At 41.6% G+C, this 23,517-nt stretch overlaps 1 protein-coding gene across 2 annotated transcripts in view; it reads left to right on the top strand.

Moving 5' to 3' along the window:
* The first annotated feature begins 702 nt into the window (after positions 1-702).
* The window catches only part of slc39a13 (solute carrier family 39 member 13), a 36,426-nt gene continuing 13,611 nt past the window's right edge, over positions 703-23,517 (top strand). Inside the window, exons 1-7 of one of the 2 annotated variants that reach the window (XM_043706294.1) lie at positions 703-1,064; positions 8,291-8,404; positions 10,495-10,616; positions 13,378-13,431; positions 15,139-15,324; positions 15,413-15,502; positions 17,851-17,901. In XM_043706294.1, the coding sequence (XP_043562229.1) occupies positions 743-1,064; positions 8,291-8,404; positions 10,495-10,616; positions 13,378-13,431; positions 15,139-15,324; positions 15,413-15,502; positions 17,851-17,901 (939 nt within the window). In that variant the 5' untranslated portion in view covers positions 703-742. The remainder of the gene's footprint in view (positions 1,065-8,290; positions 8,405-10,494; positions 10,617-13,377; positions 13,432-15,138; positions 15,325-15,412; positions 15,503-17,850; positions 17,902-23,517) is intronic. The other variant, XM_043706295.1, reaches the window with a different exon arrangement.

A 23,517-nucleotide genomic window follows, 5' to 3' on the forward strand; every position in this document is an offset into this window, starting at 1 on the left:
CTGCCCCCTTCTCTCTCTGTCCCCCTCTCTCTCAACCCCTCTCTCTCACCCTCTCTCCCTCACCCCTCTCATTCTCCTCCCTCTCTCTCGCTGTCATGGTGAGATTTGAATCCGTGTTCCCAGACCATTAGTTCCTGGATACAAGTGACATTCCCAACACATGACTGTCTCCCTGGCTTGTTTTACTGCAGTAATATGAAAGGATAATCAATAGATAGCTACCCATTGACACAGTGAATGAATAAGATCAGTTGAATATGTGTCTGTTTTGTACATTGAACAGTTTGTTAATTCTTTTATGTAAGAAACAAAAGTTGGAGTAGGACATTTGGCACATTAAACATCCTCCTCCATTCAATAGGATCATGGCTGATCATCCTGAATTCCACCTTCCCACATTATCCTCAACATAGTTGGAAGTATGCCACCTTTTTAAAATTGAGAGTTTCAAGTTGTCAACCTCAGTGAGCCAAAGCATCGTTACAGTGATGCTTAATGTTCTGAATGGCAAATGCCATTATGCCTTTCTTTTACCGCAGTTACTGAGCAGGGCTTTGGAAAGTGTGTCTACCCAAATAAGTGGTACTTCTCTCCAGGAAATGGTGATAAAATCAAGGTGTGAAGAAACTTGTTTGCGTTCCATTTGCAAGCGATCACCTCCCTCCTGCCTCTTAGATAATCATTTCTCTGTTTATTTTACAGTGAATGGACTGGTGTTGGTCCACCTCAGCCTGTGATCAGGATGGTGGGACAGAAGCAACTCTGGAGTCTCCTGGTGGTTTTTTGCACTTGTAGTATGTTTCTGCCTCTGGCCAGTGCAGATATCCACAGAGCCAATGCCAAGAAGCTGGCACGAAAGGCAGCGGCTGCACAAGCTGCCATTGGCAGCAACAGATGGTGCCCTGAAAACGTGTTTGAGTTTCGCTCATGGTCAGAACTATTCACTGGAGAGCGTGTTGATGCCTGGATCTGCTCTTTGATTGGCTCAGTCATGGTTGGACTCAGTGGTATCTTTCCTCTCCTAGTCATCCCGGTCGAAGCTGGGGCCTCATTAAAATCAAAAGGTAAATTCATAGATTTCTCTCCACAGATGTTGCCAGACCTGCTGAGCTTTTCCAGCAATTTCTAGTTTTGTTAAATTCATTTACAGTTTGGTGACAAAGAATAAAAATATAGCTAAATTCTGACTATCCTGTCCAGCCTGCAAGAACGCAATTGTGATAAAAGCGAAATGATGCCTATCTTGCGAATCTGAAATAAAAACAAAGTGCTCAAAATATTATTTCTGCTGTAACAGAAAGTGTGTTGGTAATCAAGCCTCACTGCTCCAGGGAACACAGTATTAGTGTAACAATTTCATTTCAATCACCAAAAAATTCCCTTTGTACCTGCTAACCAGAATTAGACCGACTTTGAGCAAGCTGCTTTAACAAACTCAAAATACTCAATTTATTTGAAAACAAAGCTCATATGAGAGATAATCGGAATTAGAAGTATGTCCCTTTTTAATTCCAAAACTGACACCATCACACACAAAGGCAACAGTGGCACTGCAGAGATGGTATTTCTTAAAAAGAAAGAAACACCCTTATTTGCCAATTGCCTGAGACACACAGAATACAATTTGAGGAATTCGCAAATTCAGACATGTTATGACACACCTCTGTGCAGGTGGGACTTGAACCCAGACTTTCTGGCTCAGAGATGGGAATACTACCATGGCATCACAAGCCTTCTACTTACCAGATTTTGTTTTATAAAACCAGAGAGGTTTTTACACATCACTTTTTTTTTCGGTACCAAATCCGCTGTGGTGATTTTTTTTTTTCCCCTTCTTCTGCCACGACTAAATCACCTGTGTTTCAGAATTATTTACCAATTTACATGTAAAACCCATCAGACATGGTGCAATGACAACAAAACTGATGGACAGGTGGGGAGAGGAGGAGACTAAATCAAAATGGAATTGGTGGGGAAATAAGACATTCTACTTCACTTTTATTTTCTATATAGCCTGCTCAGAGATGTAATGACACAGAGTCGTAGCATCCCTACAGTGTGGAAACAGGCCATTTGGCCCATCAAGTCCACACCGACCCTCAAAGAGCATCCCATCCAGACCCAGCCCCCATGCCAGCCCACCGAGCCTGCACATCCCTAGATGGTATGGACAATTTAGCATGGCCAGTCCACCAAAATTGCACATCTTTGGGAGAAAACTTGAGCATTCGGAGGAAACCCATGCAGACACGGGAAGAATGTACAAACTCCACACACAGTCACCAGACGAAGGGATTGAATCCAAGTTACTGGTGCTGTGAGGCAACAGTGCTAACCACTGACTTGCTATGCTGTCCCACACACTTTTAGACAAGGTGGGACTTGAAACAGCAGTAATGAAATTGTCAGATTGGTCCTTCCTGTAACTCTGACTTAGACTTTGTCCTATTTGTCATGATCACATGAAGTAACCTCTTTGTCTCTCTTCTCGTGGTGGTAACATGACACTTTCCATATCTTAGCTAAATTCCTGGTGAGGTTGCTGCAAGGTCATGGGTTGTCTGGTCACATTGACCAATATTTGCTCAAGAAATTACACTTGATCACTTTACAATTGTTGTAAAACTTTGTCATTTTTAAGCATTCTCAATGCCAACTAAATATTCCACAAACATTTTAAAGAAAGGACAGTTTTCCTTATACAACCACTTATGGGCCAAAACTCCTTACAAATTGGAACAGATAGAAACTCTTACAATCTATTCCCTTTGCCAAATAAACTTGATGATATCAACCAAAGACTATGCTTCTCGAAAGTATTAGGTGCAAGCTATTTTTGACTATTTTGTCAACTAAGATGATTTAAACTGGGTATTCATCCTGCGAACATCCTCTGCACCCTTCCAAAGCCTCAGTATCACTCACCATGAGAAGAGACTAAAACTGAATGTATTATTTCAACAAGGCCTAGAGAAACACAAAAATGTTTTGTTTAGTCTTTTATTTATTGAATTTGTTTATCAGTTTGTGTCTTATATATGGAAGACTATTTGCTGCATCTGTTGTATGATGGTATTGTTCTGGGACCTTTAGCGATGTTTTCACTAGAATGCTCAGAGCATTTCCTCTATAGAACGTTAATACTTTCCCTGGAGGTTATACGTATATTGAACATTGGTCCTGTATAATACTTCACTTCTCCAGATTGTCGTCATCTGGTTGTGAGTTCACTTCCCCAATATATCACAATCTGTCTAAAGTAGTTGAGTCACAACTATAGTATTAACACTCGCACATATCTTCATATCATTTACAATTTTACAAATCCTCACCCCTCTCGGGTGCCTCTACATCAATAGCAAAATTAAAAAATGATCCCAACTGTGAATGACACTGCTACTGACCAGTCTCCAAACAGATCCAAACCTATCTATAACTGCAGCCTGCCCTTTTGCTTCCAGGCAGTTCTTAATCCAGTTTGCTGTATTGCCAGTAATTGCAGAGATTCTGATTTTATTGAGCAGCCTCTTGTGCTTTACTTTGATCAAAAGCTTTTTAGAAGTCAACAACAGGCAACATCTACTGGACAAAATCTGATTTGCTAAGCAGCTTGTATTTGTGAGATATCCCTTTAAGCTAAAATGACACTTGAGCAAGGGAAATCTCAGCAAGTCTGGCAGCATCTGTAAGGAGAGAAAAGAGCTGACGTTTCGAGTCTAACTGACCCTTTGTCAAATGCTGGAAAATGCTGCCAGTCTTGCTGAGATTTTCCAGCATTTTCTCTTTTGGTTTCAGATTCCAGCATCCGCAGTAATTTGCTTTGATACTTAAGCGTATTCTGGAAAGATGGATGTAATTGGAATTCCTAGCTGTGAAGTCATTAGACATTTGAGAAATTAGCCTGGTTATAGTTGCTTGAGAGATGGGATTCAGATAAGAGGAATACCGTGAACGAGATATGTTCTGTTACAATGGAAATTATATTTACCTCAAGTATCAGTGAAACTCTGGGCAAATGAAGCCTAATCTTATACAGGAATCCTGACTGCTATGTGAATAAAAGCCTTTTATTGTTGAGCTATTCAGCCTTGCACTCTGAAGTGAGCGGTGTCTGTCTTAATTATTTGAAGTACAGTTCATTCTTTCTATTGAAATACAACTTGGTTGTTAATGTTGACTTTAGGTTTGGTTATTTCAATAGAAGCTTGAAAAAGTGAAATCTTGTCCATCACTTCTTTTGTTAGCATTGTTTGGGTATTCCATTCTTGTTAGGTTATTGGTCTCTACGGGTTTGTAACACATCATGTTGGTGACTTTTCCAAAAACTACAGTCTCGTTTGTAAAGCACGACTTGTTTGAAGTACGTTAGATATCTTCAGAAAGTCCCTCTATCTAGGTATTTATGCCTAATGATTCCCTCAAGCATTTCTTTTTATTTTCCTAACAGTAAACTATTAGGCCTACAAGTAGCCATTAAATATATTATCTACTTTAGTCTCTTTGGAGTCTAAAGTCTTACACAGTGAGCTTTTTAAAAGAGATTTGTGCAACCCATATCAAATCTCATTTAAGGCTATGAGTGGATAACATCTGTCTTGGCTGTTTGATATGTTTATAGGATCTTAATTCAATCTAAAATAGTAGATATGGGATCTAGATTGCCTCGTTAATGGTTAAAGACTTCATTTCAAATTCAAAATAGGGGAAGCCAGTAAAAATCATGTGAAATCCAGAGCAAGGGGACATAATAAAATTACAGGGGCTGTTTAGAATGCGCTTTCACCACACACAAAAATGGAACTCCCTTTCTCCCAAAAGGAATGCAGCAATAACTGGAAGCTTCAAGATGAAGAGTGATTTTCACTCAGGATGTTGAGTAAATGAAAGAAGGGCTGCACAAAAGGAGTTTTGAGGTACAAAGCAACTGCAAACTAACAGATGGGTGAAGTAGGCTTATGGGAACAGCCTACTTCTGTCTGTCTTGAAAATTACTTCTAATAGCTCCTGCCTATGTAGCTGCAGATGGAATATATTTTGAATTCCAGTCCTTGTTGAATGGGAAGAGGGAAAATGACACCCTAGAATGAAGGTATAGGAATAGCCTGGCAGGTAAAGAATCTTTCAATAATTGAGATTTGGGAACAGTGATCACAATTCCAGAAGTTTTGAAACACTCTTGGACAAAGATGAGAGCGGTCCTACAGGAAGTGTAGTGAATTGGGGGAAGGCCAACTGTAGCAAAATTTGGCAGGAGCAGGGGAATGTAGATTGGGAGCAGCTGATTGAAGGGAAATCCACATTTGATGTGTGGGAGGCTTTTAAAGAGAGGTTGGTTAGAGTTCAGGACAGATAGGTCCCTGTGAAAATGAGGGATAGAAATGACAAGATTAGGGGACCATGGATGCTGGATGACTAGCTAAGACTAGCTAAGAGGAAAAATGGAAGCATACATAAGGTCTAGGTGACTGAAAACAGACAAGAGGTTGGTTAGAGTTCAGGACAGATAGGTCCCTGTGAAAATGAGGGATAGAAATGACAAGATTAGGGGACCATGGATGCTGGATGAAATTAAGACTAGCTAAGAGGAAAAATGAAAGCATACATAAGGTCTAGGTGACTGAAAACAGACAAAGCTTTGGAAGAATATTGGGAAAGGAGGACCAACCTGAAATGAGGAATTAAGAAGGCTAAAAGGGGTCCTGAGATATTCTCAGTGAGCAGGGTTAAGGAAAACCCCAAAGTCTTTTATTAATTTAGAGCAAAAGGGTAACTAAGGAAAGGGTTGACCCACTCAAACATAAAGAAGAAAAGATATGCGTGGAGTCAGAGAAAATGGGTGAGATTCTTAATGAGTACTTTGCATCAGTATTCACCGAGGAGAGGGACATGGTGGATGTTGACGTTAGGGATATATCTTTGATTAGTCTAGGTCAAGTCAACATAAGGAGGGAGGCAGTATTAGGTATTCTAAAAGGCATTAAGGTGGACAAGTCCCCAGATTCGGGTGGGGTCTATCCCAGGTTATTGAGGGAAGCAAGAGAGGAAATAGCTGGGGCTTTAACAGATATCTTTACATCATCCTTGAACACGGGTGAGGTCCCAGAGGACTGAAGAATTGCTAATGCTGTCCCCTTGTTTAAGAAGGGTAGCAAGGATAATTTAGGTAATTACAGACCTGTGAGCCTGACGTCAGTGGAAGCTGCTGAAGAAGATACTGAGGGATAGGATATATACTCAAGTTGCATGGGGTCCACAGTATTCTAACAAGATGGATAGAGAACTGGTTGGGCAACAGGAGACAGGGAGTAGTGGTGGAAGGGAGCTTCTTAAAATGGAGACCTGGGACCAGTGGAGTTCCACAGGGATCTGTGTTGGGACCACTGTTGTTTGTGGTATACATAAATGATTTGGAGGAAGATGTACGTTGCCTCATTAGCAAGTTTGCAGTTGACAATAAAATGGTGGAGTAGCAGATAGTGAAGAGGACTGTCAGAGAAAACAGCAGAATATAGATAGATTAGAGAGTTAGGCCAAGAAATGGCAGATGGAGTTCAATCCAGACAAATGTGAGGTGATACATTTTGCAAGCTCCAATTCAAGAGCGAGCTATACAGTAAATGGAAAAGTCCTGGGTAAAATTGATGCACAGAGCGATCTGGGTGTTCAGGTCTCCACAGGTGGCAGGTGGCGACGCAGGTCAGTAGAGTGGCGAAGAAGGTATACAGCATGCTTTCCTTCAGTGGAAGGGGTATTAAGTACAAGAGTTGGCAGCCATGTTACAGTTGTATAAGACTTTGGTTCAGCCGCATTTGGAATACTGTGTACAGTTATGGAATACTGTGTACAAAAGGATGTGGATGCTTTGGAGAGGGTGCAGAGGAGATTCATCAGGATGTTGCCTGGTATGGAGGATGCTAGCTATGAAGAGAGGTTGAGTAGATTAGGATTATTTTCATTGAAAAGACAAAGGTTGAGGGGGGACCTGATTGAGGCCTTCAAAATCATGAGAGGTATAGACAGGGTGGATAGCAAGAAACTTTTTCCTCAGAGTGAAGAATTCAATGACATGGGATCAACTGTTCAAACTGAGAGGAAAAGTTTGGGACGATATGCGTGGAAAGTTTTTCTCGCAGAGGCTGGTGGTTGCCTGGAATGCATTGCCAGCAGAGGTGGTATGGGCAAGCACGGTAGTATCATTTAAGATGTATCTGGGCAAGGAACAGAGAGATACAGATCCTTAGAGAATAGGCAACAGGTTTAGTTAGAGGGTCTGGATCGGTGCAGGCTTGGAGGGCCGAAGGGCCTGTTCCTGTGCTGTAATTTTCTTTGTTCTTGGTACATGCAGGTCGGCTCCAACTAAATAGACTTGCTTTATAAAATAGCCGAAGTGTTACTAGGACATTAGCCACACTGCGAACTAAAATCCTTCCTCTTCGTGAACTTGCATTGGCTTGGAGAACTAAGCACTGACAATTCAGTAGCTTGTCATTATGTGACTGGGAAGAATTGTGGAAGTATCGACTTGCAAGATGCTTTGAAAAAAACATTAAAACTGTGGTTGTTGACTTCAGAGCCTGCAGGGCTGATTGACCTCTTGGGGAAGAAGGAGTGTGAAGTGAACGAAGAAAATGATGTTTAAAAAGATGTATGTGCAATTTTTCAAGTGCCATGAACAGTTAGTGCCTTTGTAAAGATGCAGATAAAGAAGGTTATAGTGGGGAAGCTGAAATCAATTAGTTGAAACCGAAGCAAGATATTTCATGTGTTGACCTCCCAATTGCAGCCATACTATTATGGGAAGGCACTGAATAGAGGTTAAATTTTTCTTTGGAAGGGGAATCACCAAATGATGGTCTTGAATGAGCAGTGGCTGAGGCTGGTCATTAATATTTCTTAAACTGGACAAGATGAGAAACTATTTTAGATATGGTGTAGTACTGTTGTTGAGAGAACAACTGTGCAATTTGATCAAGCAGTGAAACTGGAGACTTTCCAGGTAGTTGTAAATGCTAATCCATAAGGATATCCTAGTTATAGAGACATAAAATTCAGTGTCTATGTTTAATAATAGGACGTGCACCTGGACTGAATGCTATTGGGTTAGCTCATTGACAACTGGACAGCAGAAAGGTGAGTCATCACTGCCATATTTTAGTCAGTTAATATTCAGATACCTGACCAATGTACCAGCACCAACTATTCAGTGAAACCATGGTTGCCCTTTGCTATTATTGTTTGCACTGTCAATGGGCAGAGCTTGACTTCTCTTTTCTCTGTTCTACTGTTGCAGATGGGTCCCAACGTTTGAAACGGTTGTTGAGTTTTGCCATTGGTGGGCTGCTCGGGGATGTCTTTCTCCACCTATTGCCTGAGGCATGGGCCTACACATGCAACAGTAATCCAGGTAAAGAATAAGCCCCAAAGCTTGTACTTCTGCAGTGTCCACAAAGCAGACAATGCAGCTCAAAGTGGCAACATATGGAGTGATGAGAAACAAAAAGGCTGCAGTTTTGAAAGCTGCTGCCTTATGTGAGCCCAGAAAAAAATTTGATAAGCTAATCTCACTATATCCAAGTGGAAGAAACCTAGAGAGAAATGATTAGTGATTTTGCCAAGAAGATCTTTGTGCATGAGTTTCATATGTCATATCAGCATTCGGAAAAAGTGAGGGGGATAAATCCAGTACTGTAAGCACTGTCAAGGTGAACGCATGTAGAATTTAATGGGCAATGGTGACTATCAGTATGGTTGGCTAAGTTAAATGCATTGATGTCTCTTGGACTGACAGGAAGCATACATTGGCAATCCTAGTGATGGAGTCTGTCGGTGGCTGAGTATTAGAGAGATGCAGGAATGTGGGGATTCGCCCGCACAATTTTTTGTGAAAGACTAGAATAAGGCAGTTCATATACAATAGAGCATAATGAGATGCTGAACTTTAAAAATAGAGAAATATAGAAACATGGAAATTATGGTTAAACTCAATGAATCATAGGGCAGCTCAGCACTACCACCTCACAGCACCAGGAAACTGGGTTCGATTCCAGCCTCGGGCGACTGTCCATGTGGAATTTGCACATTCTCCCCGTGTCTGTGTGGGTTTCTTTTGTGTGCTCTGGTTTCCTCCCACAGTCCAAAGATGTGCAGGTGAGGAGGATTGGCCATGCTAAATTGCCCGTAGTGTTCCGGGATGTGCATGCCAGGGTAGGGGGTTAGGACTGGGTTGGACACTCCTCAGGGGGTTGGTGTGGACTCAATGAACTGAATGGCCCACTGCCACACTGTAGAGATTCTACATTTTTAAAAAAGATTTTAGGCAGTGTACTTTAGGTAGGACTTGGAGACTTAGGGAGGCAGTGGCTTAGTGGTAATGTCACTGGACTAGTAATTCAGAGACTGAGCCTGATGTTCTGGCAACGTGAATTTAAATTTGAAAATTTGGATTAAATTTTTAAAATCTGGAATTAATCAAAATGGTGACTGCATGATCACTGCCAATTGTTGTAAAACCCCGTCCAGTTGACTAATGTCCTTCAAGCAAGAAAATCCTTATTCAGTCTTGCCACTGACGTTGATGCTGCTCTCTGAAATGATCTAACAAGCCAGTTTAAAAGGCACGTAGGGATGCACAGTAAGTGCTGCCAGCAATACTCACATCCTATGAAAAAAAACTTATAAAGAGTTTAGCTGGCATTCGGAGAAAAATGGTCAGGATAGCACCAGAAATGAGGGGCTTACATGACAATTCATGAGCTATCTTTGCTCTCCTTAGAGTAGTGAAGATAGATTCATTAGAAGTGCTCAACATTAGTAAAAACTTTGATGATGTGGGCATGGAGAATTTATTTTCCCAACATTGATAATTGGAGGTTACCATCTAATGATATTTGGTGAAAGAACTGAGGAAAGATTGCAAATGAAGATTTAAACTGCAATGATACAAAACATTATTTCAAAAAACAAAAGTTGCAGTATCATGGAGAAAGAATGGGATGGGTTGGCTCATGTATTCATAGGATTGCATCACTAGCTTTGTACTTCAAGATTCTTTGATTATAGTATGAGGATTTGTATATAGAAAGGGAATAACCTTGAAGTTGTTGGTTGTCTTGAATCTAACTGGTTTGTCCTTTTAGGAAAGGGAACCTGCCATCTCAGATGTGGCTTGAGGCCCACACTAACATGATTCACCCGACCCATTCTGTGGCTCAGCAACCATTCAGTTATGTCATCATCTTTGTCTAACTAGGCAAGGGCAATCGCTGTGGCAGCAATACACATATCATGAAAATGAGTATTATCTTTTTAAAAAAAAAAATAGACTTGATGGTCAAATCAGATATGTTCATGAAATAGATCAAATTGCGCAAAGCCACAATTTTGAACCTGAAGAATTGGAACATACCTCATATTCCAGGCTTGCAGTTGCTTGGGGCTGTTTGGCCCATTTTGCCAGTCTACTAATCTACTCTTCTAACCCCTTCATTTGTGCAGATGGAAGCCACAGTCGTAAACAGCAGAGGAAGTTGGGATTGTGGGTAATTGTTGGATTGCTTGCATTTTTCATTTTGGAGAAATTATTCCCAGATAAAGATGAGGATAAAGAGTACCAGAAAGTAAGTTATTTTGGTAGTACTCAATATAGAAGTACATGGTAACTATTTACAAGAATGACATAATGACTTGAAACCACCAAGCCACATTCTTTACAGCCTACCATGAACACCATTGATTAGCCTTCTCTGTATTCTATATACATGTACACGATAGGCTGTACTCCATTCATTTCACCTCTTTGCATAGTATCTATGAAGGCCATGATTTATACAATGAATGCAGGAAGCAGCATGGAAACAAATCCTTTGGTCCAGCCAGTCCATGCCGAACATAATCCCAAACTGAACTAGTCCTACCTGCCTGCTCCCAGCCCATATCCCTCCAAACCTTCCTATTCCTGCACTTATTCAAATGTCTTTTAAAAGTTGTAATTGTGAGGAAATGTGGGTACATGAACTACCCTCTGTGGAAAATATCTGCCCCTCATGTCTTTTTAAAATCTCTCTCCTCTCACCTTAAAAATATGTTCCCTTGTCTTGAAATCCCCCATCCTAAGGAAAAGGTAACTACTATTAGCTCTATCTATACCCCTCATTATTTTATAAATTTCCATCAGGTTGCTTTTTAATCTCCTACGGTTCAGTGAAAAAAGTACCAGCCTATCTAGCCTTTCTTTATAACTCAAACCTTCCATACCCAGCAACATTCTGGTAAATCTCTTCTTAACCCTCTCCAGCTTAATAATATCCTTCCTCTAACTGGATGGCCAGAACTGAACACAGTCGTTAAGTGTGGTGCTGGAAAAGCACAGCTGGTTAGGCAGAATCCAAGGATCAGAAGAGTTGACGTTTTGAGCATGAGCTGTTCATTAGGAATGGGGAAGGGGGTGTGTAAGGGGTGGCAGAGAGATAATTGGGAGGGGGGAATGGAGCTGGGGGGGAGGGTACCTGGGAATGCAAAAGGTAGATGAAGGTGGGGATGATGGTGATAGGTCAGAGAGGAAGGTAGAGCGGATAGGAGGGAAGGGAGATGGACAGGTAGGGTTGTTCAAGAGGGCAGTGCTGAGTGGGAGGGTTGATTCTGGGCTATGGTGGAGGCAGGGGAAATGAAGAAACTAGTGAAATCCACATGGATCCTGTGTGGTTGGAGGGTCTCAAGGCAGAAGATGAGATGTTCTTCCTCTAGGCTTCGGATGGCAAGAATCTGGCAGTGGAAGAGGTCAAGGACTTGCATGTCCTTGGCAGAGTGCAAGGGGGAGTGCAAACCCTTGGCAACCTCCACTGCCAACCTCTAGCCACCTGATGCCTGGAGGAAAAACGCCTCATCTTTTGCCTTGGGAACTTAAACCCACATGGGATCAATGTTGATCTCACTAGTTTCCTCATTTCCCCTGCTCCCACCTTATCCCAGATCCAACCCTCCAACACAGCATTGCCCTCTTGAACTGTCCATCTCCCTTCCCACCTATCTGCTCCACCCTCCTCTCTGGCCTATCACCATCACCCTGCCTTCATCTACCTATCGAGTTCCCAGCTACCTCCCCCCAGGCCCCTTGTCTACCAGCCCGCCAATTGCTGATGAAGAGCGGATGTTCGAAACGTTGACTTTCATGCTTCTCAAATGCTGCCTGACCGGCTGTGTCTTTCCAGCACCACACGTCTTGACTCTGATCTCCAGTATCTGCGGTCTCACTTTCTCCCAGAACTGGACACAGTATTGCAATGTCCTGTACAACCTCAACATGATTCCCCAACTCTCTCACTCAAAGGACGAAGCAATGAAGCGTGTCAAATGCCTTTTTAACCACCCTGTCAATTTGTGACGTAAACCCCTAAGTGTCATCTGTTTTACAACTCTATCCAAGGCCCTACCATTAATTATATAAGCCCTGATGAAGGGCTCATGCCCAAAAGGTTGACTCTCCTGCTCCTTGCCAGATGCTGCCTGACCTGTTTTTTTTTTTAGAGCACCACACTTTTCATCTAAGCCCTACCCTTGTAAGTTGTGCCAAAATACCATGTCTTGCATTTATCCAGATTGAACTCCACTTTGCTAATCAAGTCAGTACTCATCTCTCATGCAGTATAAATGTTATTTTTTCTTTATGTTGGTATTTCCAGTGAGTTGTCCTTATTAATGCAAGACAAACATTTTCACTAAGAGTGTCATTTTTCATCAATAAAATGAAAACTGAGAGAATTCCACTGAATTGTAGATGTGTTCATTATAACCACTAGCACTGTAAAACTGTTCTGGACTCATTTTAGGATGATATCCCACCACGACAAATAATCAGTTACACCAAAGTTAATGATTCACAGGCAGGTTAAGGAACTTCAGTTTCACCAGTCAATCATTTTAGAAAACTGTCACTTCCTTGCCTTTCCAACTGTACAAGAACAAAATGGATATGCCTTTCTCTTGAAGGCAGTGAGTCTTGCGAAGATTCAGTGCTACAACAGCTGCCAGTATGCATTGTGTTATCCCAGTGACTATTTAGTACAAAGCATGTTGATTTTGATCTCTGCTCTTTTAGAATTTCACGTATAGAGGGAATATATTCAGTATAATGTCACTTTGCCAGGGACAGACCAAAACTAATACCACTGCCTTAATTTCTCCTGTTGTCGTGTTCCTTCTGCATGTTCAAATATTAACAGTTTTCCTTCTCATATAATGTTAGACGTATTCCATGGATAAGTTATTCTACATTGTAACATCCCTCTTTCCCAGCACTGTGTTCCTGCACTCCCCAAGCAAATCAGTCAAACATATACTTTCACTTTTGTCAACTTAAATTTATTTTCATCTTAATTTCAGAACATGGAGCCCCCAGTGCATCATAAATTGAACTGTCCAGAGCAGTTTTACAATGTAGGTAGTTGCAATGAACAGTCTATCAAATGAATTATCTCCGTAATCAGGATGTTTGTGATTGGTATGTGAACTGAAAGCTTTCATTTGCTGGTCAGGCATGATAAGTAGTTGGGAACCTGGCTAGCTTTGTTCATAGATTTTGATTTAAATTGTCACTCTGCAAGTTCCAGCAGATGCTGGAGGTGGAACCTGGCATCTTGCAGATCTGAAATTCTGATCTATAAGTTGGTTTTTATACTGGTACTTTGAACAATACAAATGGAGCATGATGAGATCAATATTTCCGCAAGTAGCTCACTTGGGTCATTTTTGACTATTCCACAGTGCTGCTTGGTTTTTCTCTGTATTTCTTTTGATATGTTTCCATTTTGTTGCACTTGATTGCCTACTGATTTATTTGGTCTTAGCAGTGTTGTTGGACTGAGCTGCGAAGCTAGCAATTCTTGCTGGAGACATTGTTTATCTTGTGGTATTTATGATCTAAGATGTGAGTCAAAACAAGCAGCTGTTGAAATGTTACAGAGTAAATTACAATGCCTTTTGTTTTCACCAAAGTGAGATTCTCCTGGAATTGCAGTGACATCTTTAACAAGCATCCTTCAAAACCCAAAAGGAAGCAACAGAGATAAATCAAATGTTAGAATTTCAAAATATGTTCTATAACCCCTCTATTTGCAATATTTACATGAATTTGAAATACATTGCCTCCAAACCCAGTGAAAGGTTCCAATCTCTTTAGTACATGACCATTTCTCCTCATGGGTGCATAGTTGATGCATCGTGATATGCGATTTGATATTTCACAAAAGAAATTTTTAGATTACTTACAGTGTGGAAACAGGCCCTTCGGCCCAACAAGTCCACACCGACCCGCCGAAACGCAACCCACCCATACCCCTACATTTACCCCTTTAACCTAACACTACGGGCAATTTAGCATGGCCAATTCACCTGACCCGCACATCTTTGTGACTGTGGGAGGGAACCGGAGCACCCAGAGGAAACCCACGCAGACACGGGGAGAATGTGCAAACTCCACACAGTCAGTCGCCTGAGTCGGGAATTGAACCCTGGTCTCTGGCGCTGTGAGGCAGCAGTGCTAACCACTGTGCCACCGTGCCGCCCAAATCTGTCTTAACCGTACAAGTAGTTTGCATGAAGATCAGTGAGGTGCTACAGGGAGATTAGGTAGCTGCCTTGAATAAGTGAAAAATCACACAACCCCAGGTCATAGTCCAACAGGTTTAATTGGAAGCACACTAGCTTTCGGAGCGACGCTCCTTCATCAGGTGATTGTCAGCGTCGCTCCGAAAGCTAGTGTGCTTCCAATTAAACCTGGTGTTGTGTGATTTTTAACTCTGTACACCCCAGTCCAACACTGGCATCTCCGAATCTTGAATAAGTGAAGTATTCTGTTTGACTAAGTGGAGTATTCTGTTATGTGTTTACTGCTCAATCAACCCCACTGAAATAAATTATCTGGTCATTATCTAATTGTTTGTGGGATCTTGTCGATGTGAAATTGACTGTTTTTCCTGCATTAAAACAGTAATTATTTTTCACAAATACTTCTGCTTTGGCATGTCCTAAGTCTAGATAAATACAAATCTTTCTTTGTCTTTTGAAAACAAATTGCGCCCACTTCCGGCAGCAAATGGGCTTCTAATTCTCTTTACACCTGAAATTTTGTCATTCTCCTCTCAGGAGCCTTTTGAGACCAAGAATGGACATGTCTGTCTAGATAAGGCAATTAAACACCTTAAAAATGGAAAACTCATTCCCTCTGCTAGCACTCGTCGTAATGGTTCTTGTGTCCAGCTTAGTAATGGCCACTGCCGTAACTCCACTCTGCAGCTCAAGGTTTCACCTCAGCCTGTTCAAGTCATTAAGGTAAGAGGTCACTGTTGTTTGTTGCAATTGATCCCTCCTTGAATCTGTTTTTAATTTTGAAAATTTGACCTTGACCATTGTTTTATAGATTAGTGGGTACCTGAACCTTATTGCCAATGGTATTGATAACTTCACACATGGCCTGGCAGTAGCTGGGAGCTTCCTCGTCAGCAGAAAGGTAAGGAATACAGAAGGAAATAACTTGCAAAGAGAATGGTAAGATGCAAATCTTTGTATCAATAACAAATTGTGTTTGTATAGTGTCTTTAATGTAGTGTCATGTCCCAAGGTATTCACAGGGGTGTATCAAACAAAAAAGTGGTGATGAGCCAAGTAAATTATTGGCAGATATTTTAGAGTGGGTCTTAAAAAAGGAAAGATGTATGGCAGAGTTTAGGGAGGGAATTTGGTAGTCTAGGGCCTAGCAGATGAAAATGCACTTTCCAATTGTCATTGCCAATTAACGTTGACTATGTTAAAGGTGGAGAGTGCCAATATCTGAGAATCGTGTGGCTGGAGGAAGCTACAGAGGTAAACCGGGGCAGTATAGGGAGCATTGTCATCAACTGCTTTACAAACACAGATGAGAGGTTTACATTCAAAGGGCTATTTAATCCTGAGCCAATGTAGGTCAATGACCACAGAGGCAATGGGTGAATTGGACAATTGGTTTCTGCTTGTTAGAACTTCCACAATCTGGCGGTGAATCAATATACTTGGTGTGTGGCCATAGAACTTTAGGAATTGCCTGAATAACTCATGGGCCCCTGAGCACACACTGCCCCTATTGATCTGATTTAAAAAAAATAAATCAACAAAGCTGCACTTCAACTCTTTAGAAATTCTTGTTCAGAGGGAGGGAAGTCATTATGGGTTGACATTCACTTCAAAATCATTGGTGATTATATATGGGTCACTTTATTTAATGAAGGAAGTAAATGTATGAGAAGCAGTTCAGAGAAGGTTTACAACATTAATCTCTGGGATTAAACAGTTGTTTTATATGGAACAGTTGGATGAGCTCAGCTTGTATCTTCGGAAATGTGGAAGAAGAGACTTGATTAAAACATATAAGCTCCTGAGGGGTGGATGTGGAGACAATATGTCCTGTTATGGGATAACCTTACAGTAGGGGTCGCATTTTAACATAAGGGTCACCCATTTAAAACAGATGAGGTCATTTCTTTTCTCTGGGCTTTGAGTGTGTTTAGAAATTTCTTCCTGAGTAGGTGTTAGAAGCAGAGACCTTTAAATATTTTTAAGGCAAAGTTGGATGGATTTTTCTGTTAAGCAACAGGATGAAAGGTTATTGGATAAGCAGGAATATAGATTTGAGGTTGCAGTCAGATTAGCCGTGATCTTGTTGAATGGTAGAGCAGGCTTGAGGGACTGAGTTGCTTCGTCCTGCTTCATGTTGAAATGTTTGTATGTAGCAGTTGTGGAGCTTTCAAGGTCAGTCTCAGTTTGCTTTGGAGTGATGGAGAAATAATGTTCTGTTCTAAGAAAGTTATTTAGAAACAATATAGGAACCCAACACAGACCCCTTCGCTTCATTTCAGAATCTGTGCTCCAAATGTAGACAGACCGCTTGTGTTTGTACCACACTCATCTTCATGATCAATCTTCTTCAGTGGTCCAAGCAAAAATGCTTGCTTACAAAGACTGATCAGTGTCTTTAAGGTCTTTACTTCAGTCCTTAAGGATGAGGTTGTCCTGTTTTATTCAACAAAGTGCTAGAAATATTGCAGATCTGGCAGCACCTGCAAAAAATGAAACAGTTCATGTTGCATGATTGATGACCTTTCGTCGTACTTGGAAAACGTTAGAGATGTAACATGTTTGAAATGAAAACAAGAGGCAGCCCTCAACCTTGGCAGAGGCACAGGAGGAAACATTGGAGAAAGAGTATGGAGATAGGTGAGACTAAATAACAAAAGGTTTGATGGTGAAAAGAACAATTGGGTGCCAACAGGACAAGCAAAGAAACAATAAATCAATGGATCTAGAGGAGGTGGTGAATGGGGGAAAACAAATCCTTACCAATAGCTGCTGTGCACAAATATTGTTTAGGATGTCATGTTGCTGATTGGGGTGCTGACTCAACATGGCAGTACGAAATTGAAAGATGAGATGCTGTTCTTGAGCTCTGTCAGAACAGTACAATAGGCTGAGGACTGAGCAAAGTGGGAGAATTAACAGGACATGCTGTGTGTGTGCGTTTGATCTAGTAAGTAATTGACTTTATTGGGAATTTTTTGAAAACCTTGAAAGTTAATATTTTTGGGTTTAAGGACAGATTTTTTTTCTAAAAATCATTGTAGTTTGTTTGATTTCATGATTTCTTTGTCATGGTTCTGTTCAGCTATCTCTACACTGGGCTGGAGTTAATTCTTAAGCAGTGTAAAAAAACTGGAAGTATAGTATCTACGGTTGCATTACCTGGTACTCATTTTGACCTAGTCAACTACTGGAGACAGAGCAGTGCTGTTGTTGAGATAGTTAATGTGAAATCATACTTTCCTCTAGGTTGGACTCACAACAACGCTGGCTATTCTTCTCCATGAAGTTCCACACGAGGTGAGTGAGTTGACACTTATGCGAATAATTGTCTTCTATGAACATTTTTAAAATGTACACTTCCCTTATATAGGAACCTTCTGCTTCCCAACTCTTTGTTTTTCCAGGTCTTTGGACGGGCAGATTAGTGAGGAGGGCAGTCATCCATATAGCACAACTTAAAGCAAGTGTGATCTTTTGTCACATTCATACAATCCAGAGACAGAGCCCACTCAGCCCCTTGTCTCTGTGCTGGCTCTGTGTAAGAGCAGCTCCGCTAACCCCACTCACCCACACTTTCCCCTTCCTCCTGCATTTTGTTTTCTCTTGGCACTTATCCATTTCTCTTTTGAAAGAGATTAAGTCTGCCTTTACCACATTTTCAGGCAGTGCATTCAGACCTTAACCACTGGCTACCTAAAAATGTTTTTTCTCAGGTCATTGCTGCTTCTCTTTTCAATCACCTTAAATCAGTGATTTACTTTCCTATCTGTCGTTGTAGCATCAACAAGTTCGCTTCCATAACAATTGGTCCATTTATCCAAGTCATTGACATAGATGTGAAGAATTGAGGCCTCAGCACTAATCACTGTGGCATACCACTCAAAACAGTTAATAAACCTGAAAATGATGCAATTATCTAGACTCTATCCATGCCAATATATAATCTCCAATACTATGATCTCTTGTGCAGTAACCTTTTATGGCAGTTTTTTGAAGGCTTTTTGAAAATCTAAACCTTTTCATCTACTCTGTTTACACCCTCAAAAAAAATCTAATAAACTTGACATTGTTTCCTTTAACAAATCCACATTGACTCTGCCTGATTGTTTTATGATTTTTGTAAATGTCCTGCATTTGCCCAATAAGAACATGAGAACTAGTAGCTGGTATAGGCAAATCAGCCCCTTGAGCCACTCTGCCATTTGATATGATCATAGCTGATCTCATCTTGGCCTCAACTCCACTTTCCTGCCCGCTCTTTTAACTCATTATTAACGAAAAAGCTGTCTAGTTCCTCAAATGTATTCACTGTGCAAACTTCCACCCTACGCAAGGGTAACTAATTCCACAGATTCACGAGCCTTTGAGAGAAGTAATTCCTTTTCATCTCTGTATGAAATCTGCTATTCCTTAACTTAAAACTGTAACCTCTCATTCAAAATTAACCCATAAAGAGAAACATCCACTCTACGTGTACTTTGTTAATTCCCTTTCACATCTTCTGTATTTCTAAGTCTCCTCCCATTCTTACACTAGCAAAAATAGGCCCAAACTGTTCAATCTCTTTTCATAAGGCAAGCCTTTCATAAGAATTAATATAGCAAACCTTCTCTTAACTGCCTCCAATTCAATTGCCTTTCCTTGAGTAAGGGACCGAAACTGTACAAGGTACTCCACATGCGATCTCACCAATACCTTGTACAGTTGCAACACTTCCCTGCTATTATACACTTTTATTTTAGCAATAAGTGCTACAATTCCATTTGCCCTCCTTATTGCCTGCTGTACCTGCACACTAGTTTTAAGTATTTCCCAGCAATCAATATCCTCCCTACTGCCCCATCTCTTGAGGCACACTGTCACCTTCTCTATCCTTCTATTTTTAGACACTGGGAATAATCTGGACATTAATAACTTTGAAACCCTGCTTGCTGGTATGTTCTCTAGTTTGTTAAAGTCTGCTTGCAGAAGCTCATCCTTTTTTTCCCAATATGACTATGACCTCCGGTTTCTTTCCCCCCTCCCCAAGTGTTCTGGAGTAGCTTAGTGACATCCTTGAATCTGGTAATAGTAAGGTAATATACCAAACACAAAAACAAAAACAGAACTTGGAAAAACGCAACAAGTCTGGCACTATCTATAGAGAGAAATCGGAGTTAATCTTGCTGGTCCAGTCACCCTTCAAAACTAGCTTCGGAGCTACCAGAAATGGTAGTTTGAAAAAGGTGGTATTTATGCAGAAATGGGATAGCGGGAGAGAGGAGAGTAAACGAAAGGTGAAGATAGAGCTCAAGGAGCGACAAAAACAGTTGGACAAACAAAAGGACTGGTTAAAGGTCAATTTGGGGAAATGAATAGCTGCAAATGGGGACTATTAGTAGCTGCCAATGCGTTGAGTATGATAGCAGACCATGTAATGCCAAGGACTGGTATGTGGGGGTGGGACGAAGGACATGGCCTCAAGCCCCAAAATTGTTGAACCCTATATTGAATCCAGAAGGCCATAGAGTTCCCAAATAGAAAACGAGGTGCTATTCTTCCATGTTGCACTGAACTTCATTGGAGTGCTGCAGCAAGCCTGAGACAGAGGTGTTGGCCGGGGAGCATTGTGTGTTCAAGTGGCAGGCAACTGGAAGCTTAGGGTCTTTTTTGCAGACAAAACAGGGGTCACTCAGGATGTAGATTTGCTCGCTGAGCTGGCAGGTTCGGTTTCAGACATTTTGTCACCATACTAGGTAACATCATTAATGAGCCTCTGAATGAAGCACTGGTGGTATGGCCCGCTTTTAATTTGTGTGTTTAGGTTTCCTTGGGTTGGTGACATCATTTCCTGTGGTGATGTCATTTCCTGTTCTTTTTCTCATGGGGTGGTAAATGGGATCCAAGTCAATATGTTTGTTGACCCATCCTAGGATGGATGCATTGTCCCAGTCAAAGTGGTGTCCTTCCTCATCTATATGTAAAGATACTAGTGAGAGTGGGTCATGTCTTTTTGTGGCTCGCTGATGCTCATGTCATACAGATGAGGAAGGACACCACTTTGACTGGGACAACACATCCATCCTAGGACAAGCCAAACAGAGACATGCGTGAGAATTCCTAGAAGCATGGCATTCCAACTGGAACTCTATCAACAAACACATTGATTTGAATCCTATTTACCACCCCCTGAGAAAAAGAACAGAAAATGACGTCACCAACACAAGGAAACCTAAACACACAAATAAAAACTGGCCCATACCACTAGCATTTCACCTGGCTCACTGATGACGTTAGCTAGTATGGAAACATCTGAAACCAAACCTTCCAGCTTTGCCAGCAAACCTACATCCAGAACCTCAACCTGAGCTACAAATCTTCTCAAAACTCACTAATAGGTCACTCAATTTACGCATCATTTCCCCAATCTAAAAGAGAACGTGTTGTGAACAGCGAATACAAGAGACTAGATTGAGTGAAGTGCTGGTAAAGTGCTGCTTCACTTGGAAGGTGTGTTTAGGCCTTGGATGGTGAGGACAGAGGAAGTAACAGGGCAGCTGTTACACCTTCTGCAGTTGCAGGGGGAAGTGTCGTGGTGGGTGTGGGGACTTGTTGGGAGTGAAGGAGGAGTGGACCAGGGTGTCCTGGAGGGAATGGTCCCTGTAGAAGGCTGACAAGGGAGGGGGGACGATAATATATTTCTGGTGGTAGCATCCTGCTCGAGGTGTCAGAAATCACAGTTAATGATTCTGCAGATGTGGATGCTAGTGGAATGGTGGGTGAGGACAAGGGGGGGACCCTATTGCTCTTGTGGGAGGGAAGAAAGGGGTTGGGGACCAAACTGTGGGAGATAGGTCACATCTCATTTTACGTATGGAATTCTGTAGCCTTCTGGATTTCATATTGAGTTCAACAATTTTAGGGCTTGAGGCCATGTTTACTCCCACCCCCATACACCAGGCTTTGACATCACATGAGCTGCTATCACTCAACCTATTGTCAGCTACTAACAGCTCCCCCAATTAGCAGATATTCATTCCCCCAGACTGATCTTTAACCACTCCTTTGTCTGTCCAACTGTTCTCCCCTCTCTTTGAGCTGTACCTCCACTTGTTGTTTACCTCCATCTTCTACATAAATATCAATCTTTTTGTAGCTACCATCAGTTCTGAAAAAGGGTCACTGGACCCGAAACATTAACTCTGATTTTTCTCCATAGATGCTGCCAAACTTGCTGGATTTTTCCAGCAATTTCTGTTTTTGTTTCTGATTTCCAGTTTTTTTTGTAAGATAATGTACTATCTTGAATTCATGTCTATGGCCACTGTTCTGTTCTGAGCCCTAACTATTATATTGATTTGCTAATCTGTATCCTTCAACCGACCAACTGAAAGCTGATCCATCCATGGTCCCGTGGTCTTGGCTCAGTCTGCATTCACCAGATGTAAGATCACACTCCAGTATTCTGGACTGAATACTGGCTGATGCGAGATGCAGTCAAGAAAATGCTATACTACCTGTCTATGCTACATACTTTCTCTCTGAAGCATACACTTAAGATACAGGCTGATCACATTCAGAAACCTGCTATCTACCAAGCGCTCAGCCTCATGGATGCACCATAGTGATACCAGCTACTGCTCAAACTCTGACACCCGGAGCTCAAGACACTGTACCTGCCAATACCTCCTGTAAGATTGGTTGTCCAGTTCATGAGTTACATTCTGGAGTGGAACATTTTGTGCACTTCGGATGACTGAAATGTCTCTATTTGTTTAAATAGTTTTGTCACTTATGCTGACATCTGTCTTAGATTTTTTTGCAAGCTGCCTGACACACTGTCTTTTGCTGGGTTCTTGCCATAAATACCTTTCAGGTCCACCACTGTTACTTATTAATCTCTAGCAAAAGTTCCCTTCAAGCTCGCTTTTATAATCAGACCTTTCAGGCAATCACTATTGCTCGGAATACTCTGTCCTACCAGAAGGACGCACCCACCATAGGTGGTGTTGCAATGGCATACAGTGAGAAGGGAATTGTCCTGAGTCCTCAACAGAGACTTCTGAGTCCGCTATGTTTTATGGCATTTAACCAGACATGGACAAGGAAACCTTTTAGCAGCTACCACCTATTCAGCAGATACAGCAAGGAAACAGACCCTTCCGTCCAACCTGTCCATGCCAACCAGATATCCCAACCCAATCTAGTCTCACCTGCCAGCATCCAGCTCATATACCTCCAAACCCTTCCTCTTCATATACCCGTCCTCTTCCTCTTCATATACCCATCCAGGCTTTAAATGTTGCAATTGTACCAGCCTCCATCACTTCCTCTGGCAGCTCATTCCATACACATACCACCCACAGTGTGAAAATGTTGCCCCTTAGGTCTCTTTTATATCTTTCCCCTCTCATCCTCTAGTTCTGGAGTCCCCCACCCCACAGAAAAGACTTTGACTATTTATCCTACCCATGCCCCTCATGATTTTATAAACCTGTATAAGGTCACCCCTCAGCCTCCGATGCTCCAGGGAAAACCGCCCCAACCTTTTCACCCTCTCCCTATCGCTCAAATCCTCCAATCCTGGCAACATTCTTGTAAATCTTTTCTGAACCCTTTCAAGTTTCACAACATCTTTCCCATAGGAAGGAGACTAGAATTGCATGCAATATTCCAACAGTGGCCTAACCAATGTCCTGTACAGCAGATGAATCAATACTGCTCTGTATTGAACAGCACTTAGTGGCAGTGGTCCAAAACATTCTTTGGGTTGGGGATATCAATGTCTTGCAGTAAATGGTTCAGTAGAATGATTTGTGATTGGTCTGGCTGTGACTTAGAGTAATAGAGTCATAGAGATGTACAGCATGGAAGCAGACCCTTCGGTCCAACCCGCCCATACCGACCAGATATCCCAACCCGATCTAGTCCCAC

Source organism: Chiloscyllium plagiosum, chromosome 16 (genome assembly GCF_004010195.1).
Source record: "Chiloscyllium plagiosum isolate BGI_BamShark_2017 chromosome 16, ASM401019v2, whole genome shotgun sequence".
Taxonomy (NCBI): domain Eukaryota; kingdom Metazoa; phylum Chordata; class Chondrichthyes; order Orectolobiformes; family Hemiscylliidae; genus Chiloscyllium; species Chiloscyllium plagiosum.